This window comes from Grampus griseus, assembly GCF_964374135.1.
Source record: "Grampus griseus genome assembly, chromosome: 13".
Classification (NCBI taxonomy): domain Eukaryota; kingdom Metazoa; phylum Chordata; class Mammalia; order Artiodactyla; family Delphinidae; genus Grampus; species Grampus griseus.
Genome location: NC_139007.1, coordinates 61803441 through 61826022, shown reverse-complemented (window position 1 = coordinate 61826022; position 22582 = coordinate 61803441). Strand labels below are relative to the sequence as shown.

Sequence of the window (22582 nt, the reverse complement as noted above, 5' to 3'; positions counted from 1 at the left end):
AGGGCCGCGCTTCCAGCTGAGTTGCCCCGGCCGAGTGAGGGGCTACAGGGCCAAGCCCTGGGCCAGTGGAGGCGTCGTCACCGCCCGTGGCAGGCAAGCCGAGGCGCACGGGCGGACACGTGTGGACGTCTGAGCGCTCCCGGACCAGGACGAGTGCACGCCGGGCCTAGTCCTCTGCGGATTCCGCGGCAAGGTTCCTTAACGACTGCTTGAAGTTCCCGTGATTGCCGAGAGGCTGGGCTTCGGAGGAAGGTAAGCCAGGCGACCATGCTGGGTTAGGAGAGACGCCGAGGGAGCTTGGGGCCAAAGCGAGTGATGTGACTGGGCGCTAGTCTCGGCCTGTTATTTAGTAGTTAGGTGACTAAGTCACGTCGCCTATCTGGGGTTCATATTCTTGAAAATAAGCAAGGAGGTGGGTGGTACTCCGATACGTTAGTGAGGAAGAGCTACCGTTCCTTTTGTCAAAGCCTTGAGTCGGCCCCCTGACTGCTTTCAAGGATGGGTTGAACTCATCCCTTCTAAGAGTCTCAGCCCAAAGCTTTCGGAGAGAGGGCGCATCGCTGTTGCAACTAACTTGAAGGCTTCCCTGCTAAGTTTCCAATTTCGCTGATTGATATTTATTAACCAGGTCCCTTCAGAGGCTCAAAAAAATCCTATGAATTTTTAATGCAACTTAACTGATAAATTGAAGTTTCTTTTACCAACCCTTCCCCATTCCCCCGTTCCTCTTTTTCTCTCCTCTCATTAAAATAATGCTGGCCAGAGAGATTAGTTGATGGTGTAATGTGTAACCAAAGGAGTTTTCCAATTATTTAATACAATTTTGTGCGGCAGTTATTTATCAAGAATAATGTTTTCTAATTTTTTTTCCCTTAAGGTATCAAGAAACAATGTTTCCTTAAATTTGCTTCTGTATTTGCCTCATCAATGTCATTCATATTGAGTATCTTAAGAGAGATGCTGGAATATTTTGGTGTTCCTGTAAACCAGGTAAATATCTTTTAATGGATTTGAATGAACCTGTTGTATTTGTTTGAGGTCTTATTTTAGAAATGATTTATATGTCAACACTCAAGGCAAAATTGTTACTTCTCTATAGGTGTAACAAAGGCGAGTTTCCTTTAGTATAGCTTTGATAGTTTGAGTTAAAAAAGGGATAAGATTATCAGGAACCCATTTATTTGATAGGTCAAATGCCAACGAAAGATACAACCGAAGCAAAAGATAGACATGACCTTCATAGATAAAATATTTAAAAAATATCTAGTGGCTTTATTTAAGGTAATTTAAGTTTGATACTTGGATATAGAATGGCAAGTTATAGCTCAGCAAATTCAGAATAAATATTAAGGAGAGAGGTTGGCTTAGGTGCGAGAAGCATAAGCAAATCAAATTTTGTCTACTTACTGAGTAGCTATGACATCTAACACAATATGCTTGTTTCTGTAGGTGATGCAGAGTAGCAGTACATGGTTCTTGTATTCATGATGCTTAAAATATAATATGAGATATAAGAAACGTATAGAGATAACTGTAATACAGGACTGAATATAAGAGAGACACAAAAATAATAGGGGGGCTTACAGAAAATGGGCAAATTGTTGCTGTTTGGTGTTGTGAATTAGAATAGACAAGGATAATTAAAATGTTTTAAACAAAAGTTGAAAAATGATGGAGCCATTAATATAAATGGACAATTCCATACGTGAAACTACTTTGAGTAGGGAGATAAGTCATATGTGCTGTTGGAATATATAAATACAAAGGTCCTGCAGATAATTGGGTATATGGTTCTGGAATGTAGGAAAGAAAAGAGATTCAGATTTGGAGTGATCGACATTCTTTTGATATTTGACTTTGATGACATGTAATGGAGGATGTCACTGGATGTTATTGAAGCATTTTGAATTTCAGAATTGGAGAGATTTAAAGACAACAAAGACTGAGTGATTGTTGAAGATTTGCTTATCAGTAGATTATTGATGCCTTTAGGGATTTCTGTAGGTGGAGAGTGGCAGCTGAACTGTAGTAGTTTGAAGAATGATTGAGGAAGGGAAGTGGCATCAGCATCCTTCTTTTGAAAAGTTTGTGAAAAGAAATTGAGAGAGGCCATCAATCTGAAGGAAAACTGCTTAACCCAAAAGAGCATGTGTTCTTGTTAATGGATAGTGGGAAATTAAGTTGGATAGATAGAATAGGGCTAAGTGGCAGAGGACCTTTGAGAGTGATTGGAGAATGAATACGCAATTCATGGAGTATGTTATGGCAACTGAGCTGGCAGAATTGATGGAAGATTGTGAGGCTGCCTGATGGAATCAGTATTTAATGGTTAGAGCCGGGTGCTTGGATATGATCAGATAAATTCAGAACCCTTACCATTTAAAAGCAGAGGAATGGCATGACTTTGTGCAGAAGATTCTATGAGCTGATGACTTTCAAATCATTCTCTCTAGCCCCAGTTTTTCTCAACTAGTCCTATGGCTTCGATTTTTACCTGTCATGTATTCTGTATGCTGATGATTCCCAAATCCATCTTTCTAATGCAGATTGTCTCCTAAGTTCTAGAACTGTGTATCCATCTGCTTACGGGATGTTTCCATGAGGATGCTGATAGGATGCTACCTCTGTATCTGTGGCTTATAATAAACTTCGTTTTCCTTATGGGATCTCAGGAAAAATGAAAAGTCCAATTTTTAATGCTTTTTGAAGAGAGAAAATGCCTCCTTTGTGTTGAAATCACTTCCAAAAGAACAAACGTTATGTCATATTTTGGGGGAGGTTTCCTGTGGGAATAGTTTACACTAATAGGGGAAACTCCAAGCTAAAGAACAAAGTTATTATTTGAGTTATAGAAGCACATTTCATTTCTGTTATCTTAAGAACTGACTACTAGAAAATGTATTCCACTGTAAGTAAAGCATTCTTTTTTTTCTTTTTAAAAATTGAAATATAGCTGATTTACACTATTGTGTAGTTTTAGCTGTACAGCAAAGTGATCAGTTATATAATATTTCAGATTATTGTCCATTATAGGTTATTACAAGATACTGATATAGTTCCCTGTGCTATGCAGTAGATTCTTGTTGCTTTTCTGTCTTACACACAGTAGTTTGTATCTGTTAGTCTCATACTCCTAATATAACCCCCCCTTCCCTTTCCCCTTTGGCAGCCATAAGTTTGTTTTCTACGTCTGTGAGTCTCTTTCTCTGTTTTGTTTATAGATTCATTTGTAGTATTATTTAGAGTCCCCATATAAGTGATAATATTTGTCTTTCTCTGTCTGACTTATTTCACTTAGTATGATATTCTCTAGGTCCATCCATGTTGCTGCAAATGGCAATATTTTATTCTTTTTTATGGCTGAGTAATATTCCATTGTGTGTATGTATGTGTGTATGTATGTATGTATGTATATCTACATCTATATCTATATCTGCCACATCATCTTCAACCAGTCATCTATTGATGGGCACTTGGGTTGTTTCCATGTCTTGACTATTGTAAATAGTGCTGCTGTGGACATTGGGGTGCATGTATCTTTTTGAATTAGAGTTTTCCCCAGGAGTGGGATATTGCTGGATCATATGATAACTCTACTTGTATTTTTTTAAGGAACCTCCATGCTGTTCTCCATAGTGGCTGCACCAATTTACATTCCCACCATCAGTGTAGGAGGGTTCCCTTTTCCGCACACCCTCTCCAGTATTTATTATTTGTGGACTTTTTGATGATAGTCATTCTGACCCACATGAGGTGATACCTCGTTGTTTTGATTTGCATTTCCCTAATAGTTAGGGCTGTTGAGCATCTTTTCTTGTACCTGGTGGCCATCTGTATGTCTTTGCAGAAATGTCTATTTAGGTCTTCTGCCCATTTTTTGATTGGATTGTTTGTTATTTTGATATTGAGTTGTATGAGCTGTTTGTATATTTTGGAGATTATCCATTTGTCAGTTGCATAGTTTGCAGATACTTTCTCCTATTCTGTAGGTTTTTTCATTTTATTGATGGTTTCCTTTGCTGTGCAAAAGCGTTTAAGTTTAATTAGGTCCCATTTGTTTATATTTGCTTTTATTTCTTTTGCCTTAGGAGACTGATTTAAGGAAATATTGCTACAATTTATGTCTGAGAATGTTTTGCCTATGTTCTCTTCTAGTTTTATGGTGTCATGTCTTACATTTAGGTCTTCAAACCATTTTGAGTTTATTTTTGCGTATGGTGTGAGGGAGTGTTCTAACTTCATTGATTTTCATGTAACTGTGCAGCTTTCCCAACACCACTTGCTTTTCTCCATCGTGTATTCTTGCCTCCTTTGTCGTAGATTAATTGACTGCACATGCGTGGGTTTGTTTCTGGGCTCTCTGTTGTGCTCCATTGATCTATATGTCTCTTTGTGCCAGTACAACAGTAAGTAAAGCATCCTTAAACTGTTTAAGGCCTGCTTCATTTATTCCCCTTTTTATTCCTCCTTTGAAGGAAATTACATGAATATACTCTGTATTACTTCACTGCTTGAAAAATTGAAATTGTCCATTTTTCATTGGGCCCAAAGATGGGATTTTTAGTTGGGAGGAGGGGAGACAATTTTTCTGAATAAAGTTCCCCAAGATATTTGGCCATTATCAGAAATAAAACAGAATGAATTTGTGGTGCTTTCTCAAAAGATCTTTCTTCCTGGAATCTGTATATGTTAACTCCCATCCCCCTGCTTCCCACGTTTTTAAAGACAGATATGAATAAAGTTTAATTCTTTGAAGAAAATACTTTAGAAGTATGCCATTCTATATTTTCTTTTTAAAAATAAATGTTATTGCATATTTTACATTTTTTCCATAAATAATATCAATACAAACATGCTCAATAGGGTACTACTTTTTAAACAATGCTTTATGTTTAAATAGGTTTTGCAGATTTGGGAAAATAAAGACTATGGATCAGCTCGGAGTATTGTTCGTATTATTGGGAAAATTCTTCCTTTAGAACCTTGTCCCAGGCCTAATTTTGAGGTAAGTCAGTCAACATGCATTGTTTAAGTACCATGTGTAAAATTATCCCAGGTACTCCTAGGGACATAGGGTAGAACAAAAGAAGAAATGTTTCCTGCAAGCCAAAAAACCTTTAGTTTATCCTGGAAACAAGTCATTTCACGTGTGTCTTTGTCTTTATTTTTTTAAGTAATTATATCCAAAGATTGGCAGATGCGAAGCAACCCCTGAGTAGCTTATTTCATTCTTCTAGTTTGTGTTTTATGTTGGATGACATTCACTAAGGGAGAGAATATTGCCACATGTGTAGACTTTAGAATAATTATTTTCCTCAGTTTTTTTTCTCGCTAATAGGTGTATGTTTTTCTATTGCATATCCTTTTTCCTTTGCACTCTTGTGGATTTTTAATTTACACAAATAGTTTCCACGGGCATGTGTCTTTCCCCGACTCCCTGACTTTCTTTTTTCCTTTAGCTGATCCCACTCTTGAACTCTGTGGACCCAGCTAACTGTGGATCTGTAGTCCCATCTTTTGCTGACGTTTTGTACGTGACGAATGATGAAGAAGCCAGTTATCTCAGATTTCGGTAATTTTTCTACTTATCTTGGAAAGTGGGGTGTGGGCTATAATCTGAATTCTTCCACATGGTGAAGTATGTTCAGACTGATCGAGCCTTTTTATTTGTCTACCTCTGTACTGCGCTGTGTCCTGCTAATGTCTTCCTCATAGGGATGACTGGTGTTTTCTCATTTTTAGCCAGTTTTTTCTTTTTTTTTTAATGTATTTTATTTTTATTTATTATTTTTGGCTGTGTTGGGTCTTCGTTGCTGTGCGCGGGATTTCTCTAGTTGCAATGAGCTGGGACTACTCTTCGTTGTGGTGTGAGGGCTTCTCATTGCAGTGGCTTCTCTTGTTGTGGAGCACGGGCTCTAGAGTATGTGGGCTTCAGTAGATGTGGTGTGTGGGCTCAGTAGTTGTGGCTCATGGGCTCTAGAGTGCAGACTTGGTAGTTGTGGCGCACGGGCTTAGTTGCTCCGCGGCATGTGGGATCTTCTCAGACCAGTGTTCAAACCCATGTTCCCTGCACTGGCAGGCAGATTCTTAACCACTGTGCCGCCAGGGAAGCCCCTAGCTAGTCTTTCTTAATGCACATTTAATCCTCACCCCAGGCCTAGGAAGGAATGATATTAAAAGGATATAAAAATCACCATGTTCATTTTTGGAGAAAGCTCTTTCCTATACTAAATACTATATTTATTTTATATATTTAGCCAAAACTTATATAGTGTTTACTGTTTACCAGGCAATGATGTTAAATATATTTCAACATTTGGATGTTTTACTGCTTGGTAATACTAACTTAGCTGTTAGTGTATTCAGATACAGGCTGAAGTACAAAAGGGTCAGTTATTCAGAAAAACTGGCTAAATTTATTCTATATCAAATTGGTTTATAAATTTTCAAAAAATTAGAATACGGTAAACTTACCCCAACATAACAAGGAATCCTGTAGGACCTTATATTCCGAATATGTAGAATTTCTAAATAAATTAACTTTATTTCTAAATAAATCAATTTGTACTGTGTTTGAAGTTAATAGATAGGATCATTATTTTTGGTTTACAGTCTGTAAGCAAGATGTGTTCCTTCATTCACTGACCGCTTATTGGTCACCTATTAAAGTCAGCATTTGTTCTGGGTACTGAGAATATAAAGTTACATAAGATGTTGTTTGTCCTCAGTGAGTCTAGAGACCATTATAGGGTAAAGAGAGCTATTCTGGTTTTGTTTTGGTATCTTTATTCTTTAACTGAAAGAATTTATTTCTAGAAAATTTTTCTTCCTCCTTCTCTCTCTCTTTCCATTTTTTCCTTCCACCTACAGAAATAGTATATGGAAAAATGAAGAAGGGGAAAAAATTGCTTCTTTCCATCCTTTGCAACTAGTTGAAGATCCATTGACACCTGCTCTAAGGCATAACAAACCAACAAAAAGTGATTGGCCTGAAAGTGAAGCTACAATTAAAAAAATAGCTGCCCTTGAAGATGAGCTAGCTTTTCTTCGCTCTCAGATTGCTGCAATTGTGGGAAGGCAAGAACTGAGAAACAGTACAAATTCTGGTGAGTAACGCTGGATTTTTATTTCAGTTGGATGATACTCATTTAGTATTTCAGTCAGTGTGGTTCTGAGTAAGAAAAGAATGTTTGCTGCTAATGTATCTTATGAATGACATTAAATATGAAACGATGTTGGGTGTATATATGTGTTACCTCTGATGTTTATTGAGAATAAATTAAGATGCATTTGTAGTGACAGGGATGGCTTTGGTTTAAAGAAGAGCTAGCTATGCTGCCGAAGATTGTAGTTTTGTATTTAAAAGCCTGTTTTCTAAGTACAGTTGTCCCTTGGCATCCGTGGGGTGTTGGTTCTAGGACCCCTGTGGACACCAAAATCTTAGGATGCTTAAGTCCCTTATATAAAATGGCATATTTACATATAACCTATACACATCGTCCATCCTCCCATATACTTTAAATCATCTCTAGATTACTTATAATACCTAATAAAATGCAAGTAGTTATAAATATAATGGAAATGCTTTGTAAATGGTTGTCAGTGCATGGAGGATCAAGTTTTGCTTTTTGGAACTTTTCTGGAGTTTTTTTTTTTTTTAATTCATATTTTTGATCTGCGGTTGGTTGAATCTGCATATGTAGAGCCTGAGGATATGGAGGGCTGACTGTAAGCTTTTCTAACTCCGTAGAAAAGTGTTGGACATTTAAGCGGAGGGATGCATTAATTTGAGACAAGAGTATAGATTTGAGGCTTCATATATATATATTTGTAGTTTGAAGTTATTGCTGCTATACTTCCACCAAATCTAGGTGAATACTGTTTTCCAGATGATTCTTTTTAAAATTTTTAGAGATGTGACTTGCTTTAAATAATATACATACACACACACTATCTGTATGTATATAAAAACATCCATATAAACATATATATAATTTGTGTATAACATAATACTTATATAGTATTGTATATTTATAATTTATATTAAATATTATATATACTACTGGGTAATAAATGAGGTATGATATATACACTTTTTTAAAAGCAGTCGTGTTACACATGATTTTAGGAGCAAATCTGTTGTGAAAAAGTTAAGTATTTGGTACCCGTCGTAGGCTCCTGCCTAGAAAATATATGCCTGGGTGTTTCTACAATGTCATCATTAGAGTGAATATATCAGTTTGCATGTTTCTAGCCACAAGTTGTTGATCGTGTTTTAGCTTTTGTAAATAGAGGATGAAATTCAGATTGTATGTGAAGAAAGCACTTTTAATTTTCTCTTTAAAATGCATTCTCCCCCTTCCCCTACACAGAGAATCCTAATTGGATTAAAAATGAATTTACTGTTTGCTTGACTCTTTCAGAAATTACTAAGCAGATGGGATTGCTTCACCTTCCTGGCCACAGTATCATTATTTTAGTAGCATTACAGAATTGTTCCTGTTTTGATTCTAATTAGTGTTACGTGTTATATTGGAGAAAATTTTGCATGGTTTTTCAACAGACCACATTTTCTTTAGGCTCCTTGGACTTGAAGAACGACAGACCTAGTGGTTTGGGACACATGCCATCATCAGGGACTACTCAACTGAGTGTCGAACCAGATTCGTTTTCAAGTTCAGTGTTTCCCTCTCCTCCTCCTCCACCACTGCCTCCTCAGGTTTCTTCTCTACGGCCTCCATGTTCTCCTCTCGTGCAAACAGCCTCTAATAATATTTGTGCATCAGATAATTCAGCAACTGAAGTGAAAAAACAGCACCCAGATACTAGGAAAACCAATTTTAGTCATCATTCAAAAATCCATAAAGATGTTCCAAACATGTTGGATGTTCTGAAGGATGTGAATAAGGTTAAGCTACGTGCTATTGAAAGGTATGTTGTCATAATTTGAGAAATGAACCCAAATTTTATCAATGGTGTTTAAAGAAATTATTGTATTTATCAAAGTAAACATATATAAGTCTTCTCTGATTCCTCTTTACCCCAAACACCCCTCGAGAGAGAATCATTTTCAGTTTTTTGTGACTCTTTGTTCTAGTGTCCTATCTCCATAATTTTGAAACAACGTACTATTTTTGCTATTTCTTGATATTTTAGTTATATTTACTTGCAATTGTTAAAAATCTGGAATACGTTCTCTTAGACATTCTACCCCCTAACACACGTGCACACACACTTCTTATTACATCTTCCCGATATGGTTAAGTCACAGTCTTTCCTTAAATCCGTGTTCAGAATTTATATCCTTACTATAACAGTAAACATTCACAGGTAAGCCATTTCATATACTATGACTACATTTTGTTTGTTACTAATTTTATTTTTTATTGAAATTAATAATTGCCTCCTTGAATCCCCCCCACCCCGGAAATCCCCTCACGGAGCCCTCTGTCCTGTTCTAATCTCACCTGTTGCTCTAAACTTCCTACATTGTCATCCTAAGAATTTCCTTCGTCATCATGGGCATACTCTTTGTCCTGTGTCGCATCACCCATTTCCTGGGTGTCATATCTTCTTCCTGCAGCTTCCTGAGGAGTGCATGAAAGGTAGATTTAAGACCTTGTATATCTGAATTTCTTTTTCTTTTATTCTCACACTTAATTGCTAGTTTGGCTGGGTATATAATTGACAGAAAATCATTTTTCCTCAGAATTTTGAAGACATTTTTCCATCGGTTTCTAGCTCTCAGTGTTCTTGTTGAGAGGTTAATGTCGTTTTGATTCCTGATGCCATGTATGAAACCTGTTTCTTCATTTTTTTTTTTTTCTTGCGGTATGCAGGCCTCTCACTGTTGTGGCCTCTCCCATTGCGGAGCACAGACTTCGGACGCACAGGCTCAGTGGCCATGGCTTATGGGCCCAGCTGCTCCGCAGCATGTGGGATATTCCCAGACTGGGGCACGAACCCGTGTCCCCTGCATCAGCAGGTGGACTCTCGACCACTGCGCCACCAGGGAAGCCCCTGTTTCTTCATTCTTGAAGCATTTAAGATCTTCTCTTTGGTCCTGGTGTTCTTAAATTTCATGGTGATGTGCCCTGGAGATTTCTTTTTAAGTTTCTTGTGCTGAGCATTTACTTCTTTTTAAGTTCCTTATGCTGAGTTCACTTATTGATTGGACTCAATCAGTTTAGAGTTTTATGTCCTTTATTTTTGGAAATTTCTTATAACATTTCTCTGATAATTTTCTTCTATTCTTTCCTTCTGTTCTCTTTTCTTGGAAAGCCTATTAGAAGTTTGAATGCCAGAATTATTTGCCTTATCTTTCCTTTACTGTTTTCTTCTCTTTGCTTTTTTTTATTGTACTTTTTGAGAAAATTCTAACTCTTCTATTGTTTTTCCTGTCATCACTTGTTTTTTGGGGGTGTGGGTGGGGTGTGGGGAACTGTGCAGCTTGTGAGATTCTAGTTCCCTGACCAGGGATTGAACCAAGCCCTCGGCAGTGAAAGTGTGGAGTTCTAACCACTGAACTGCCAGGGAATTTCCCCCATCATCATATTTTTAATTTGTGAGACCCATTTCTTTTTCTTTGAGTGCTCCTTTTTTATGTCTTCTTGCTTTTGTGTGTCTTATGCTACTGAAAATATTAACTACAGTTTTATTCTTAGTTTTCTTCTGCTCTTGAATTATGTTCATTTTTCCTGAGTTCCTTTTTCCTCTTATTGATTTTGGTCTCCATTTATAGTTTTGGAGCCTTATTTAAGTATCTGGTGATTTGCAGCTATGCATTTATATTTAAAAGTGAGGTACGGAAAAGCTGATTGAAGTTTCTTTGTGTGAGGTGGGATTGCCAGCTGGTGGGCTTCACAATTTAGTGACTGAGGAGAGAACCTTGCCATTTTGTTAGCCAGATCCCATATTTCAGTAGCTGTATGTCTTTTCTTTGGGACTAGAGAGTTTTTCTAGAAAGTTCTTCATTCTCCTTGGTCAGAAGAGTTGGGGATTTCACAGGTGGTGCAAGCTAGGTAGTTTGAGAGTTGAGTGGGGAAAGGGCAAGGGAGGAGCATATCATTCCATATGTGGACTTTTCCTCAATCCGTCTGTTTTCAGGAAGGCAGCTTACCTCCCATTCTCTTCACTGTCATCAGCTTTCCAGCTTTCAACATTTTGTTGCAATTCTTATCTACTCTCTCCTCTCGTAATCTCTTTGTCTTTGTGGGTGTACATCTTTTTCATTTCTTTGCTGTCATTTTAGTAGGCTTTCACAGAGATCTGCCATGTTCACCTGGAAATTCCTCAATGAAGTTTTGCTGAGAAAATAAATGTATTTTCTGTGTAATAGTGTTAGGACAGATAAGTCATTTCATTATCAATGAGGTTATGATTGATCCTTGTATGAGGCAGCTAGTACAGAGAAAAATCTGACGGTTGTACGTACCCATTTAGTCCCAACTAGATCTCTTACTGGTATCGTCGGGCACAGTCAGTGTAAAATGATGACTCTGTGGCTGTTACCATCACTGGAGAAATGACTGAAACGCCAGTAGACTCCACCCTCCACCCCTCTATTCTCTCATTTTTCTAACAACTGATCTTGTTTCATACATTACTGCTAAATCCGACGAGACTTCCCACATCTTTACATTTACAAATTTACTCCCCATGTTCTCTGCCTTCCATTTTGTTATTGCAAATGAAGCATCCTTGATCATGTTCATTGCTCTCCCCTTGGTCGCTGGTTCCCCTTCTCTCTAAGCATTTCACTTAAAATTCTCTCTTCTGTCTTCTGCACAATCAAATTTTCCATCTTTATTCTTCTCTTCACACTTGAGCATTTCCCATCTTCAAAACATGTATACCCTCAGCTATTATAGTTTCTCTGTTCCCTGTCTGGTATAAATTCTTGGTGTTGTTTATAGTTTGTTTCCATTTCTCACTGCCTTCTAGTCACTGTAATATGGTGTCTGTTCCCATCACTCCATTGAAAACTGTTCTTTCAAGGTCTCCAGTGACTCCATGTTGCTAAATCCAGTCAGTGGTCAATTCTCATTGCTCTTCTTACTTGACCTCTCAGCAGTGTTTGATACAGTCCTCAGTTCCCACCTCCTTGGAACACTTTCTTCACTTGGCCTTGAGGAAATCATGCTTGGTTTTCCTCTTACCTCATTGTCTACCTCTTATTTCTTTGCTGATTCTTTCTTCTGGACCTGGTCTCTGAATGTTGGCATGTTCAAGGCTCAGCCCTCAGCCCCATTCTTCTCTCCACCCACATTGTTTCCTTGGGTGATCTCATCTAGTCCTAGGCTTTAGATACCAGCTAAATGCTAATGATGCCCACATTTATTTTTCTAGCCCTGACCTCTCCTCTGAGCCCCATGCCTACTTCACATCTTCATTTGCCTGTCTCACAGGTACCTCATGCTTCACATGTCCAAAACAGAACTCTTCCTTCCTACCTGTTCCGTCCTCTACCTTGAAAACTTGTTCTTCCCCCAAGTCTTTTGCTTCTCAGCAAATGGCAACAATATCACCCTCAGTCCAGACATCTGGAAATCATCCTGTTTTTTCATTTCCTTTCTATCCCACATCCTTTCCGTCAGCATACAGCTCAAATTTATGTACCCTCAGTGGTCCTCACTGCCACCTTTCAATCTAAGCCACTATCTTTTTTTTTTTTTTGATGTGGACCTTTCTTTTTTTAAGTCTTTATTGAATTTGTTACAATATTGCTTCTGTTTTATATTTTGGTGTATTGGCCAGGAGGCATGTGGGATTTTAGCTCCCCGACCAGGGACTGAACCCACACCCCGTGCATTGGAAGGCGAAGTCTTAACCACTGGACCACCAGGGAAGTCCTGCCACTATCTTTTTTTTGCGGTACGTGGGCCTCTCACTGTTGTGGCCTCTCCCGTTGCGGAGCACAGGCTCTGGATGTGCAGGCTCAGTGGCCATGGCTCATGGACCCAGCCGCTCTGCATCATGTGGGATCCTCCTGGACCGGGGCACGAACCCGTGTCCCCTGCATTGGCAGGTGGACTCTCAACCACCGTGCCACCAGGGAAGCCCCTTGACACTATCTTATATAGCTTGGACTTTTGCAGTTGCCTCCAACCTGGTCTGTCTTTTCATTCTTGCCTCCTTATCTGTTCTTCATATAGTAACCAGAGTGACCTTTAAAAATTGAAGTCAGATCATACCATTCCGCTGCTTAAAATCCTTTGGTGGTTTTCCATTGCGCTTAGAATGAAATCTTGACACCTTGCTGTGGCTTGGAAGTCTCTCTAGGATTCAGCCCTTATCTCTCTGACCTCACGTCCTACTTCCCATCTTACTTAACTGCACTCCAGCTATACCTGTTTTTCTTTTTTCTTTTCTCACAGGTGCCAACCTCCTTGCGATGCATCCACTGGATGTTTACACTAAAATTGACTGCTTGTCATTTCCTTAAAGAGAATGTCACCTCCTTTAAGAGGCTTTTCCTCATCATCTCATTGAAAGTGCTTTCAACCTAGCCACTATCACATTTCCCTCTTTTATTTTATCCACAGCACTGGATAATTGCTGTCCAAAATGTTCTTGCTTACTTGTTTTGGTGTAACACTGTCCTGCCACCAGAGTGTTCTGTGGAAGTAGGATACTGCTCTACCCCTGAAGCGTAACATAGAACCTGGTAAAATAGGGGGCATTAAGATTGAATGAATGAATGAACAGTTAGCCTGATGTTTTTCTTTTCTTGAACTCTATAGTCCTTTTAAAAGCTCTTAAATATTTCTTTAAATTTTTCTACTGACTGGAAAATTAGAAAATAAAAAATAAAGATGATATTTGATAAATCCCAGGTTACAACGGATTGTGGTAGAGCCTCACATGGGCTCTCAGCTTTCTGATTACTAATCCATTGTGCCCTCCAGATTTGTTTTTTTTTACAAGGCAAAATATTCCAATCTCTTGAAGATTGTAATATATTATGCTTATATTTCTGCTGTGTTTGTCAATAAGGAACTTAAATTACACAAAGTTTTAATTTATTCCATTTTTTTTTAAAGGTCCCCTGGGGGCAGACCCATTCATAAAAGGAAAAGACAAGACTCACCTTGGGATCCAGTGTCTTTAATATCCCATGCACTTAAGCAGAAATTTGCATTCCAAGAAGAAGATTCCTTTGAGAAGGAAAATAATTCCTGGGAGTGTTCTCCATTTTCTAGTCCAGAAACTTCAAGGGTGAGATTATAAGTTTAAATCTTCAGTTTTTCTAATGCGTATTGTTCGTGATGTATCTTTGCCTTCAAGTTCCTTGAAGTAATTAATTATGCAGAATGGGCTTAAAATTGTTGATGCTGTGTGCTGCTAATGTTTCTGTTGTTTGTGTTGACTTTCACGTTCATTTTTAGCTTTTAGCGTACTATGAAGTTTTTTTGAGGTGAGACACTTGATTTGAAAAATACTTGTGCATAAGTTTATAATGGTTTATCCTGGGCACGTGCTAACTTGACATTGCTGTCTGCAGTATGAACTGGGTGTCTGAAACTTTGAGAGGACCAGAGAAAAATGGTGTGATAGATTCAACCTAACCATATTTAAATGTGAATATTCCCAATGTTTTTTCCGGTCAAATATGAAGATTGAATTATTTAGATAAATAGGACATTAACTGTGCTTTTAACAAAGCAGATGAGGTCATAATTACTTCAATGACCATGCTCATTGGATACTTAAAAAAACTCATATTTCAACCCTTGACCCTTAAGATTGCTTCTTTCTTGAAGTGTCTTTTCTTTGGTTTAGATACAATCCAAATCTGGGGGGGGTGGTTTTCCATCTCATAAACGAGTTGAGGTAGTAAATAAGAATAAGCCTTAGGAATGAGAGGAGAGTGAAAGATGGACAGTATATACAGTCCAGTGGGTGGCTTTAGAGTGGCGGACATCAGTCAGACAGCAAAGGAGATGGAAAAACTGAAAAGCAGATGGCAACTCAAAGAGCACAACAGAGCAGGAGAAAATCATTCTACTCAGTTTCAGCGCGTGTGTGGTTTCTAAGTTACCGTTGTGCCTGTACAATAGCTGATGCTTATCATGTTGACTCAGAAGATTATATTCTTAACTCTAAGAAGGCAAAAAAGTATATAGTTTACTTTAGAACTGTTACAATTAAAATTACAAATGTGTCTAAGTGTTCAACATTTGCATAGAAATTTGTAACTGGCAAAGTACTTTTTTTACTCATCTCATTTGACCTTTGCAGCAATATTTTTTTCTATCGAAGTATAGCTGATTTACAGTATTGTATTAGTTTCAGGTGTACACCATAGTGATTCAGTATTTTTGCAGTTTATACTCTATTATAGGTTATTACAAGATAGTGGCTATAATTCCCTGTGCTATACAGTATATTCTTGTTGCTTATCTGTTTTATATATAATAGTTTGTTAATCCCATACCCCTATTTGTCCCTCCCCACTTCCCTCTCTCCTTTGGTAACCACAAGTTTGTTTTCTATATCTGTGAGTCTGTTTCTGTCTTGCATATACATTCTTTTTGTTTTGTTTTGTTTTTAGATTCCACATATAAGTGACATCATACAGTATTTGTGTTTCTCTGTCTGGCTTATTTTGCTAGGCATAATATGCTATAGGTCCATCCATGTTGCTGCAGATGGCAATATCTCATTCTTTTTTATGGCTGAGTAATATTCCAGTGTGTGTGTGTGTCTGTGTGTGTGTGTGTGTGTCTGTGTGTGTACCACATCTTGTCAATCCAATGATCCGTTGATGGTCCTTGGGTTGCCAATATTCCCTCTTTTACACATGAGGAAAATGAGTGTGAAAGTGGTTAAGTGATCTGCCATCTGACATCTAAGTGGCAGAGCAGTGAATAGAACTTGGTTTATTAAAATTCTAGGATATTTGAAAACCTTCAGTTATCTCAGAAATTCACTTAGGTGGAACACATAGTTTCCCAGTGATAGTGGATCAAGGAGGTATTACTGGTTTGTCTTACACTGTTCACTGTTCTTTTCACATTTTCTTTCCAGCCAACTACAAGCATCTTAGAGAAAGAGCCATCTCTTTTTGTAAATTTTATAGCACCTTGCTTAGGGATGGGCACATAGAGACTCAAATTGTAGTCTACGGAGAGCTCAGTCTGTGCAGCTGTGACTGTCCTGCTCACTTCCATGTCCTCAGCCCTGACTGAGCACAGTGCCTGACATGTAACCCGCTCTTAAACAATTACTTACTGTTGAATGAGTTAAGCCTCAAAGGGTTATTTGGTGTTTGTGTTGCCATTTTTTTTTTTACATCAGAATAGTTTCTGTGTTAAATATTTGCTTCATTTCAGTTTGGACACCATATTTCACAGTCAGAAGGACATTGAACTAAAGGAAGAACTGACAAACACAGCAGGTATAGCCCAAGCCACGAGCTACAGGGCTTGTGTCTGCACCTACAAGGCAGGATTGCAGAAGTATGCCAGCATACATATCCCTACATGTGAAAGGATCTCACCTCCTGTTAAGGAAGTTAAATGTAGTCTATACACTGAGGTATATTAGTGCAGAGGTCTGAAGGATCTTGACTCTTAAGAATACCTGTCTCTGGTTTTAGAAGATCCAGCAGTTAACTGGCTACTGATGGTAGTTAGGGAAATGGATCTTTTTTTTTTTCCCATGTATGTTAATGTTATTAAAAGCTGAATGTATACTTTGAGTGATTCTCCTAAGAGCTAAATAGTAAATAATTTAATGTTTCTCATTAGAGAACAGTAAGGTCTCATTATAAGGTGACAGATGCCATTTAATGGATTAAGAAAATGTAAACTAAGTCTGTATTGTACTACTCAACAGATGATAGTACATTTGGATTTTTAAAAACAATTTCTTAAAGCAGTTATGACTTTCTAACTTAAGAGCCTTTGAATCTTTTAAAAATTGGTAGTGATCGGGGCTTCCCTGGTGGCGCAGTGGTTGGAAGTCTGTCTGCCGATGCAGGGGATGCGAGTTTGTGCCCCGGTCTGGGAGGATCCCACATGCTGCGGAGCGGCTGGGCCCGTGGGCCGTGGCCGCTGGGCCTGCGCGTCCGGAGCCTGTACTCCGCAGTGGGAGGGGCCGCAACGGTGAGAGGCCCTAGTACCGCAAAAAAAAAAAAAAAAAAAAAAAATTGGTAGTGATCTGGTTCACTTGGCCTCCAGCAACTTGGAGATTTTCAAAGAATATAAAATTATAATTTGTTCATTAAGATAGTCGTACTTTGAATCATAGATTGAACCTCCTGAAAAATCTTCCTGAGGTGATAAAAGAATTAGAAGCTGATTTTGACCGTTAAATGCTAGATTGTAGACGTATTTAAAGAATCTTCTTGATAAGTTTTGCCTACACTTGCTATGTAAATATGTACGCTTACCACTTTATTTCCTCTGTTCCTTTGTAAATAAATATGATTTTTTGAACTTGTTTGTGTTTTATAGCAGTTCCAATTCACGTTCTCTCCTCACTACATTTAGAACGTCTGAACTGTTTTTGGAAAGAGGGTTCTGTAGTTAGTTTCTTGGTCAATGCAATGAAACACAGAAAAGTTTGGAATAGGTGTTTTGTCCTTCTGCCAATACTAATGTGGTGTGGGAATTTACATGTTTCCCTAGAAATGGAGCTTAGGTTCCATTTGGAGGAACTCAGCACCCACCCATTTTACAGGCTCTCCCCTTTCGGAAGAGCCCAGTTTGCTCACAGGTTTCATGTTATTGTGGTAGAGAGTTGGCTGCCTGGTAACCCCTATTTCCGACCCCTTTCTCCTGGCACCTTCCAGTTAAGGGTGGCTGTGCAGCATCCATCTTATAGCCATGAGGAACGGGCTTGAATCACAGAGATGTAAACCCTGACATCACTGAGCTGCTGAACTAACACCAGCAAGAGCCATCTCCACACTTCTTGTTACATGAGAAAGAGAAATAAAAAAATATGCATTGTGGGTTTTCTGTTACTTGCAGCCAGAAGCATTCATGATGATACAGCAAGTACAGCAGTGTGACTTCCATACCTGCCTGTTACTCCTTCTGTGTAGTTTTCTGATACTTCTTATCCTGTGTCAGTAGTTTGTTCTTGCTGTTGTTCCTGCCCCTCCTAGACATTGCTCCCACCCTGCCTTTTCTTCTCTCTTGTCCTTGTAATTAGAGTCCTCTTCCTCTGAAATAACTGCTTTTTATCCCCCGGGGTAGTCTTGCATTTTCAGTTTTATCGTTTCCTTATTTAGAAATGTTTAAGGAACAACCCCTCCCCAACAGCCAGCAGAAACCTTTGGAAGATACCATTTTCTGCTGAGTGAAATCTATTTCTTAAGAAACCTCAAGTTAGTTTTTGGGGGGGCTTTTCTGTTCTGCTTCAGAATGAATTTCCTGCTTGCCCAAAGCACATGTCAGCACCACGATGCATCAAGATTGAGTTGCCTTTAGATTCACCTCAATTTAGAAGTCTCACTTCCGATGTCCTGGGGGACACGAGACCATGCCCTGAAAGTCCCCTTCAGGAGGCCTTCTGAATAGCCTACACTTGGGCTCCTGGTGACTTAATGTTGACTGTAGAGTTCGTGAGGGCTTAGGCTTTCATTATGAATCTATCTGTAAATTATCTAATACCTAAGTGTTATTTATAACATTTTACTCTATTTTAAACTTGTCTGAACATATAGTGAGTGCTGACACTTTCTGTTCTTGCAAGGTATATAAACGCCAACTTCTTTTCCTGGCTCTAAAGCATTAATCCTCCCACTTGCCCTAGAAGAGTCCCTCCTCTCTCCTCCCTTTTCCTTGGATGCCTTAAACTAACTTGCATTCTCTTTCTTGATTGGCTGCTAGTTAATCCCTAGAAAAGAATCAGGGCATTTGACAAAACATTCTAACACTATTTTATATTGGAAAAAATACTGGCTTGGTAATATAGACCACAGGAAGTTAAAGCTGTTTAAAATCTTGACTGGTTGAGATGTGCAGATGATAGCAGTGATTGTCAAGGCAGGGAGGGGAGATGGGACTTCCTAGGAGGATGTAGCAGCATCTGGAGGGCACCCATAAATTGAAAATATTGGCATGGGACTGTTATGGGGATGGAGTATCAAAAGACTTTGCTTTTACAATGAGAATGCATTTGTGCTTTAATTATGAAATTTACATAAAAATTGGATTGGGAGAGAATTACTTGGAGGATGATTTAGATGAGAGCAATGGGGAAAGAAGACTTTTAAATGTGTTTTGCTGGATATTAAGCACAGACTCTCCTTAGACTAGAGGTTGCATATGCAATTGCATTTCTTATAAATTGAAAATCAATAAAACAAAACGAAAAATGGGTCAGTGGGAATGAGGTGTGAAATTTTTATGTCAGAAAAGGGCTACTGCAGGTTGGGTCCTCTGGGAGGTGGACTGTGAGATGGCGATCAATGTGAGGAAGTCTATCTGGGTGTGTTCTCAGGATCACACCCCTGCAAGGGAAGGAAGCAGAATTGGGTGAGGGAGAAGCTGGGCTGTAATGCATCCTCGGCAAGGGCCTCAGCACACCCTGGAGGGTGCTCTGAAGCTGGGGTAGCCCTCATAGTCGTCTCCCATTGCTCTGAGGGTGCTGGGTCTTTATGTCTTTACATTGACCAAACATTGAGGAGTGGGGCATGACCTTGAGCAAGGCATCCTTCAGCCAAGGGCATTTCCACAAGAGGTTTATCATAGTGGTGCATCACAGTCCATTAGAAGATTAGCCATCCACAGAAGACATGGGTTCCAAAAATGTTGCAGGGCCCAGCCTGCCTTCCACTGCCATTAGCCTTCAGTAGTATTGACTGTCCAGAATTACCAGAACCCATTACCCTGTCATCCTTCTCCCAGGCTAGTTCTTATACTTATTTTCTTTAAAATTTTTGCACTTTAAAAGTTGGGGACGAAAGAGGTGAGAATGCCTTTCTGTCTCCAAATATCCCCCTTCAAAACCCCCCACCCCAGGGTTTCTGTGTGGGTAACCTATGGTTGGTCTTTCACAGCTTTGTCCTTTTCTCTTCATGGAAATTACTAATGTTTCCAAGGACTCAGAAGCATTAAACAGTTATCTCATTGTGTGGCATTGGGAACCAATGGAAGAAGTGCTGGAAATGTGCCGGGAGGACTGAGTTATTACTTCTTTGGACCCCAAGCTCCTCAACTGGAAAATGAAGAGGTCAAGCAGGGTGTGCCCTGGGGTCCAATGTGTGATACTAACATTCTATGACTTACTTGCTTGGGTAAAAAGAGACATAATCATAGCTCAATTGAAATGGAGAATCATCTCCTGCTTCAATCTACTGCTGGATAGGAACTAATCAGAGAGAGAGGCAGAAGATGGAGAAGGAGGGCATCCAGGGCTTTCCTGATCACAAATCTCACCTCCATTCCAACTCTCTTTATAGTTTTCTTGCAAAAATAATAATAGAAATAAGGAAGTGGTGGGGTTTCCAAAAACAAAAATTGTAACTTTCAACCATCTGGGGAAGGCAAAAATTCCATCCACCACAGCTCTCAGTTTGAAAGTAAAGTTGTACCGCACACAATCAGGATGTTACTTAAGCGTGCTCTTAAAAGAACACATTGTGTGTGGCTGATAGGGTTTTGGTGCTTCGGCCAGGTGTCAGGCCTCTGCCTCTGATGTGGGAGAGCCGAGTTCAGGACATTGGTCCACCAGAGACCTCCTGGCTCCACGTAATATCAAATGGCCACATAATATCAAACGGCGAAAGCTCTCCCGGAGATCTCCATCTCAATGCTAAGACCCAGCTCTGCTCAATGACCAGCAAGTTACAGTGCTGGACACCCTATGCCAAACAACTAGCAAGACAGGAACAAAACCCCACCCATTAGCAGAGAGGCTGCCTAAAATCATAATAAGGTCACAGACACCCCAAAGCACACCACTGGAGGCAGTTCTGCCTGCCAGAAAGACAAGATCCAGCCTCATCCACCAGAACACGGGCACTAGTCCCCTCCATCAGGAAGCCTACACAACCCACTGAACCAACCTTAGCCACTGGGGGCAGACACCAAAAACAGCGGGAACTATGAACCTGCAGCCTGCGAAAAGGAGACCCCAAACACAGTAAGTTAAGCAAAATGAGAAGACAGAAAAACACACAGCAGAAGAAGGAGCAAGGCAAAAACCCACCAGACCAAACAAATGAAGAGGAAATAGGCAGTCTACCTGAAAAAGAATTCGGAGTAATGGTAAAGATGATCTGAAATCTTGGAAACAGAATGGAGAAAATACAAGAAACGTTTAACAAGGACCTAGAAGAACTAAAGAGCAAACAAACAATGTTGAACAACACAATAAATGAAATTTAAAATTCTCTAGAAGGAATCAATAGCAGAATAACTGAGGCGGAAGAACGGATAAGTGACCTGGAAGATAAAATAGTGGAAATAACTACTGCAGAGCAGAATAAAGAAAAAAGAATGAAAAGAATTGAGGACAGTCTCAGAGACCTCTGGGACAACATTAAATGCACCAACATTTGAATTATAGGGGTCCCAGAGGAAGAAGAGAAAAAGAAAGGGACTGAGAAAATATTTGAAGAGATTAGAGTTGAAAACCTACCTAATATGGGAAAGGAAATAGTCAAGTCCAAGAAGCACAGAGAGTCCCATACAGGATAAATCCAAGGAGAAACATGACAAGACACATATTAATCAAGCTATCAAAAATTAAATACAAAGAAAAAATATTAAAAGCAGCAAGGGAAAAACAACAAATAACAAACACACAAGGGAATCCCCAAAAGGTTAACAACTGAACTTTCAGCAGAAGCTCTGCAAGCCAGAAGGGAGAGGCAGGACATATTTAAAGTGATGAAAGGGAAAAACCTACAAACAAGATTACTCTACCCAGCAAGGATCTCATTCAGATTTGACAGAGAAATTATTACATACAAACAAGAGCTAAGAGAATTCAGCAACACCAAACCAGCTTTACAACAAATGCTAAAGGAACTTCTCTAGGCAGGAAACCAAAGAATAGGAAAAGACCTACAATAACAAACCCCAAACAATTAAGAAAATGGTAATAGGAACATACATATTGATAATTACCTTAAATGTAAATGGATTAAATGCTCCAATTAAAAGACATAGACTGGCTGAATGGATACAAAAACAAGACCCGTATATATGCTGTCTACAAGAGACCCACTTCAGACCTAGGGACACATACAGATTGAAAATGAGGGGATGGAAAAAGATATTCCATGCAAATGGAAATCAAAAGAAAGCTGGAGTAGCAATTCTCATATCAGACAAAAGACTTTAAAATAAAAACTATTATAAGAGACAAAGAAGGACACTACCTAATGATCAAGGGATCAATCCAAGAAGAAGATATAACAATTGTAAATATTTATGCACCCAACATAGGAGCTTCTCAATACATAAGGCAAATGCTAACAGCCATAAAAGGTGAAATTGACAGTAACACAGTCATTGCAGGGGACTTTAACACCCCACTTTCTCCAATGGACAGATCATCCAAAATGAAAATAAATAAGGAAACACAAGCTTTAAATGATATGTTAAACAAGATGGACTTA

The 22582-nt window shown here is 39.0% G+C and overlaps 1 protein-coding gene across 1 annotated transcript; it reads left to right on the top strand.

Moving 5' to 3' along the window:
- Nucleotides 1-927: 927 nt before the first annotated feature.
- Nucleotides 928-14229, top strand: MTFR2 (mitochondrial fission regulator 2; the record flags this gene model as incomplete). The annotated part of the gene is made up of 6 exons (XM_082668859.1): nucleotides 928-990; nucleotides 4901-5005; nucleotides 5460-5572; nucleotides 6871-7106; nucleotides 8580-8931; nucleotides 14043-14229. 6 exons carry the CDS (start codon nucleotides 928-930, stop codon nucleotides 14227-14229), a joined length of 1056 nt encoding a protein of 351 aa, XP_082524985.1.
- Between the last annotated feature and the right edge of the window lie 8353 nt (nucleotides 14230-22582).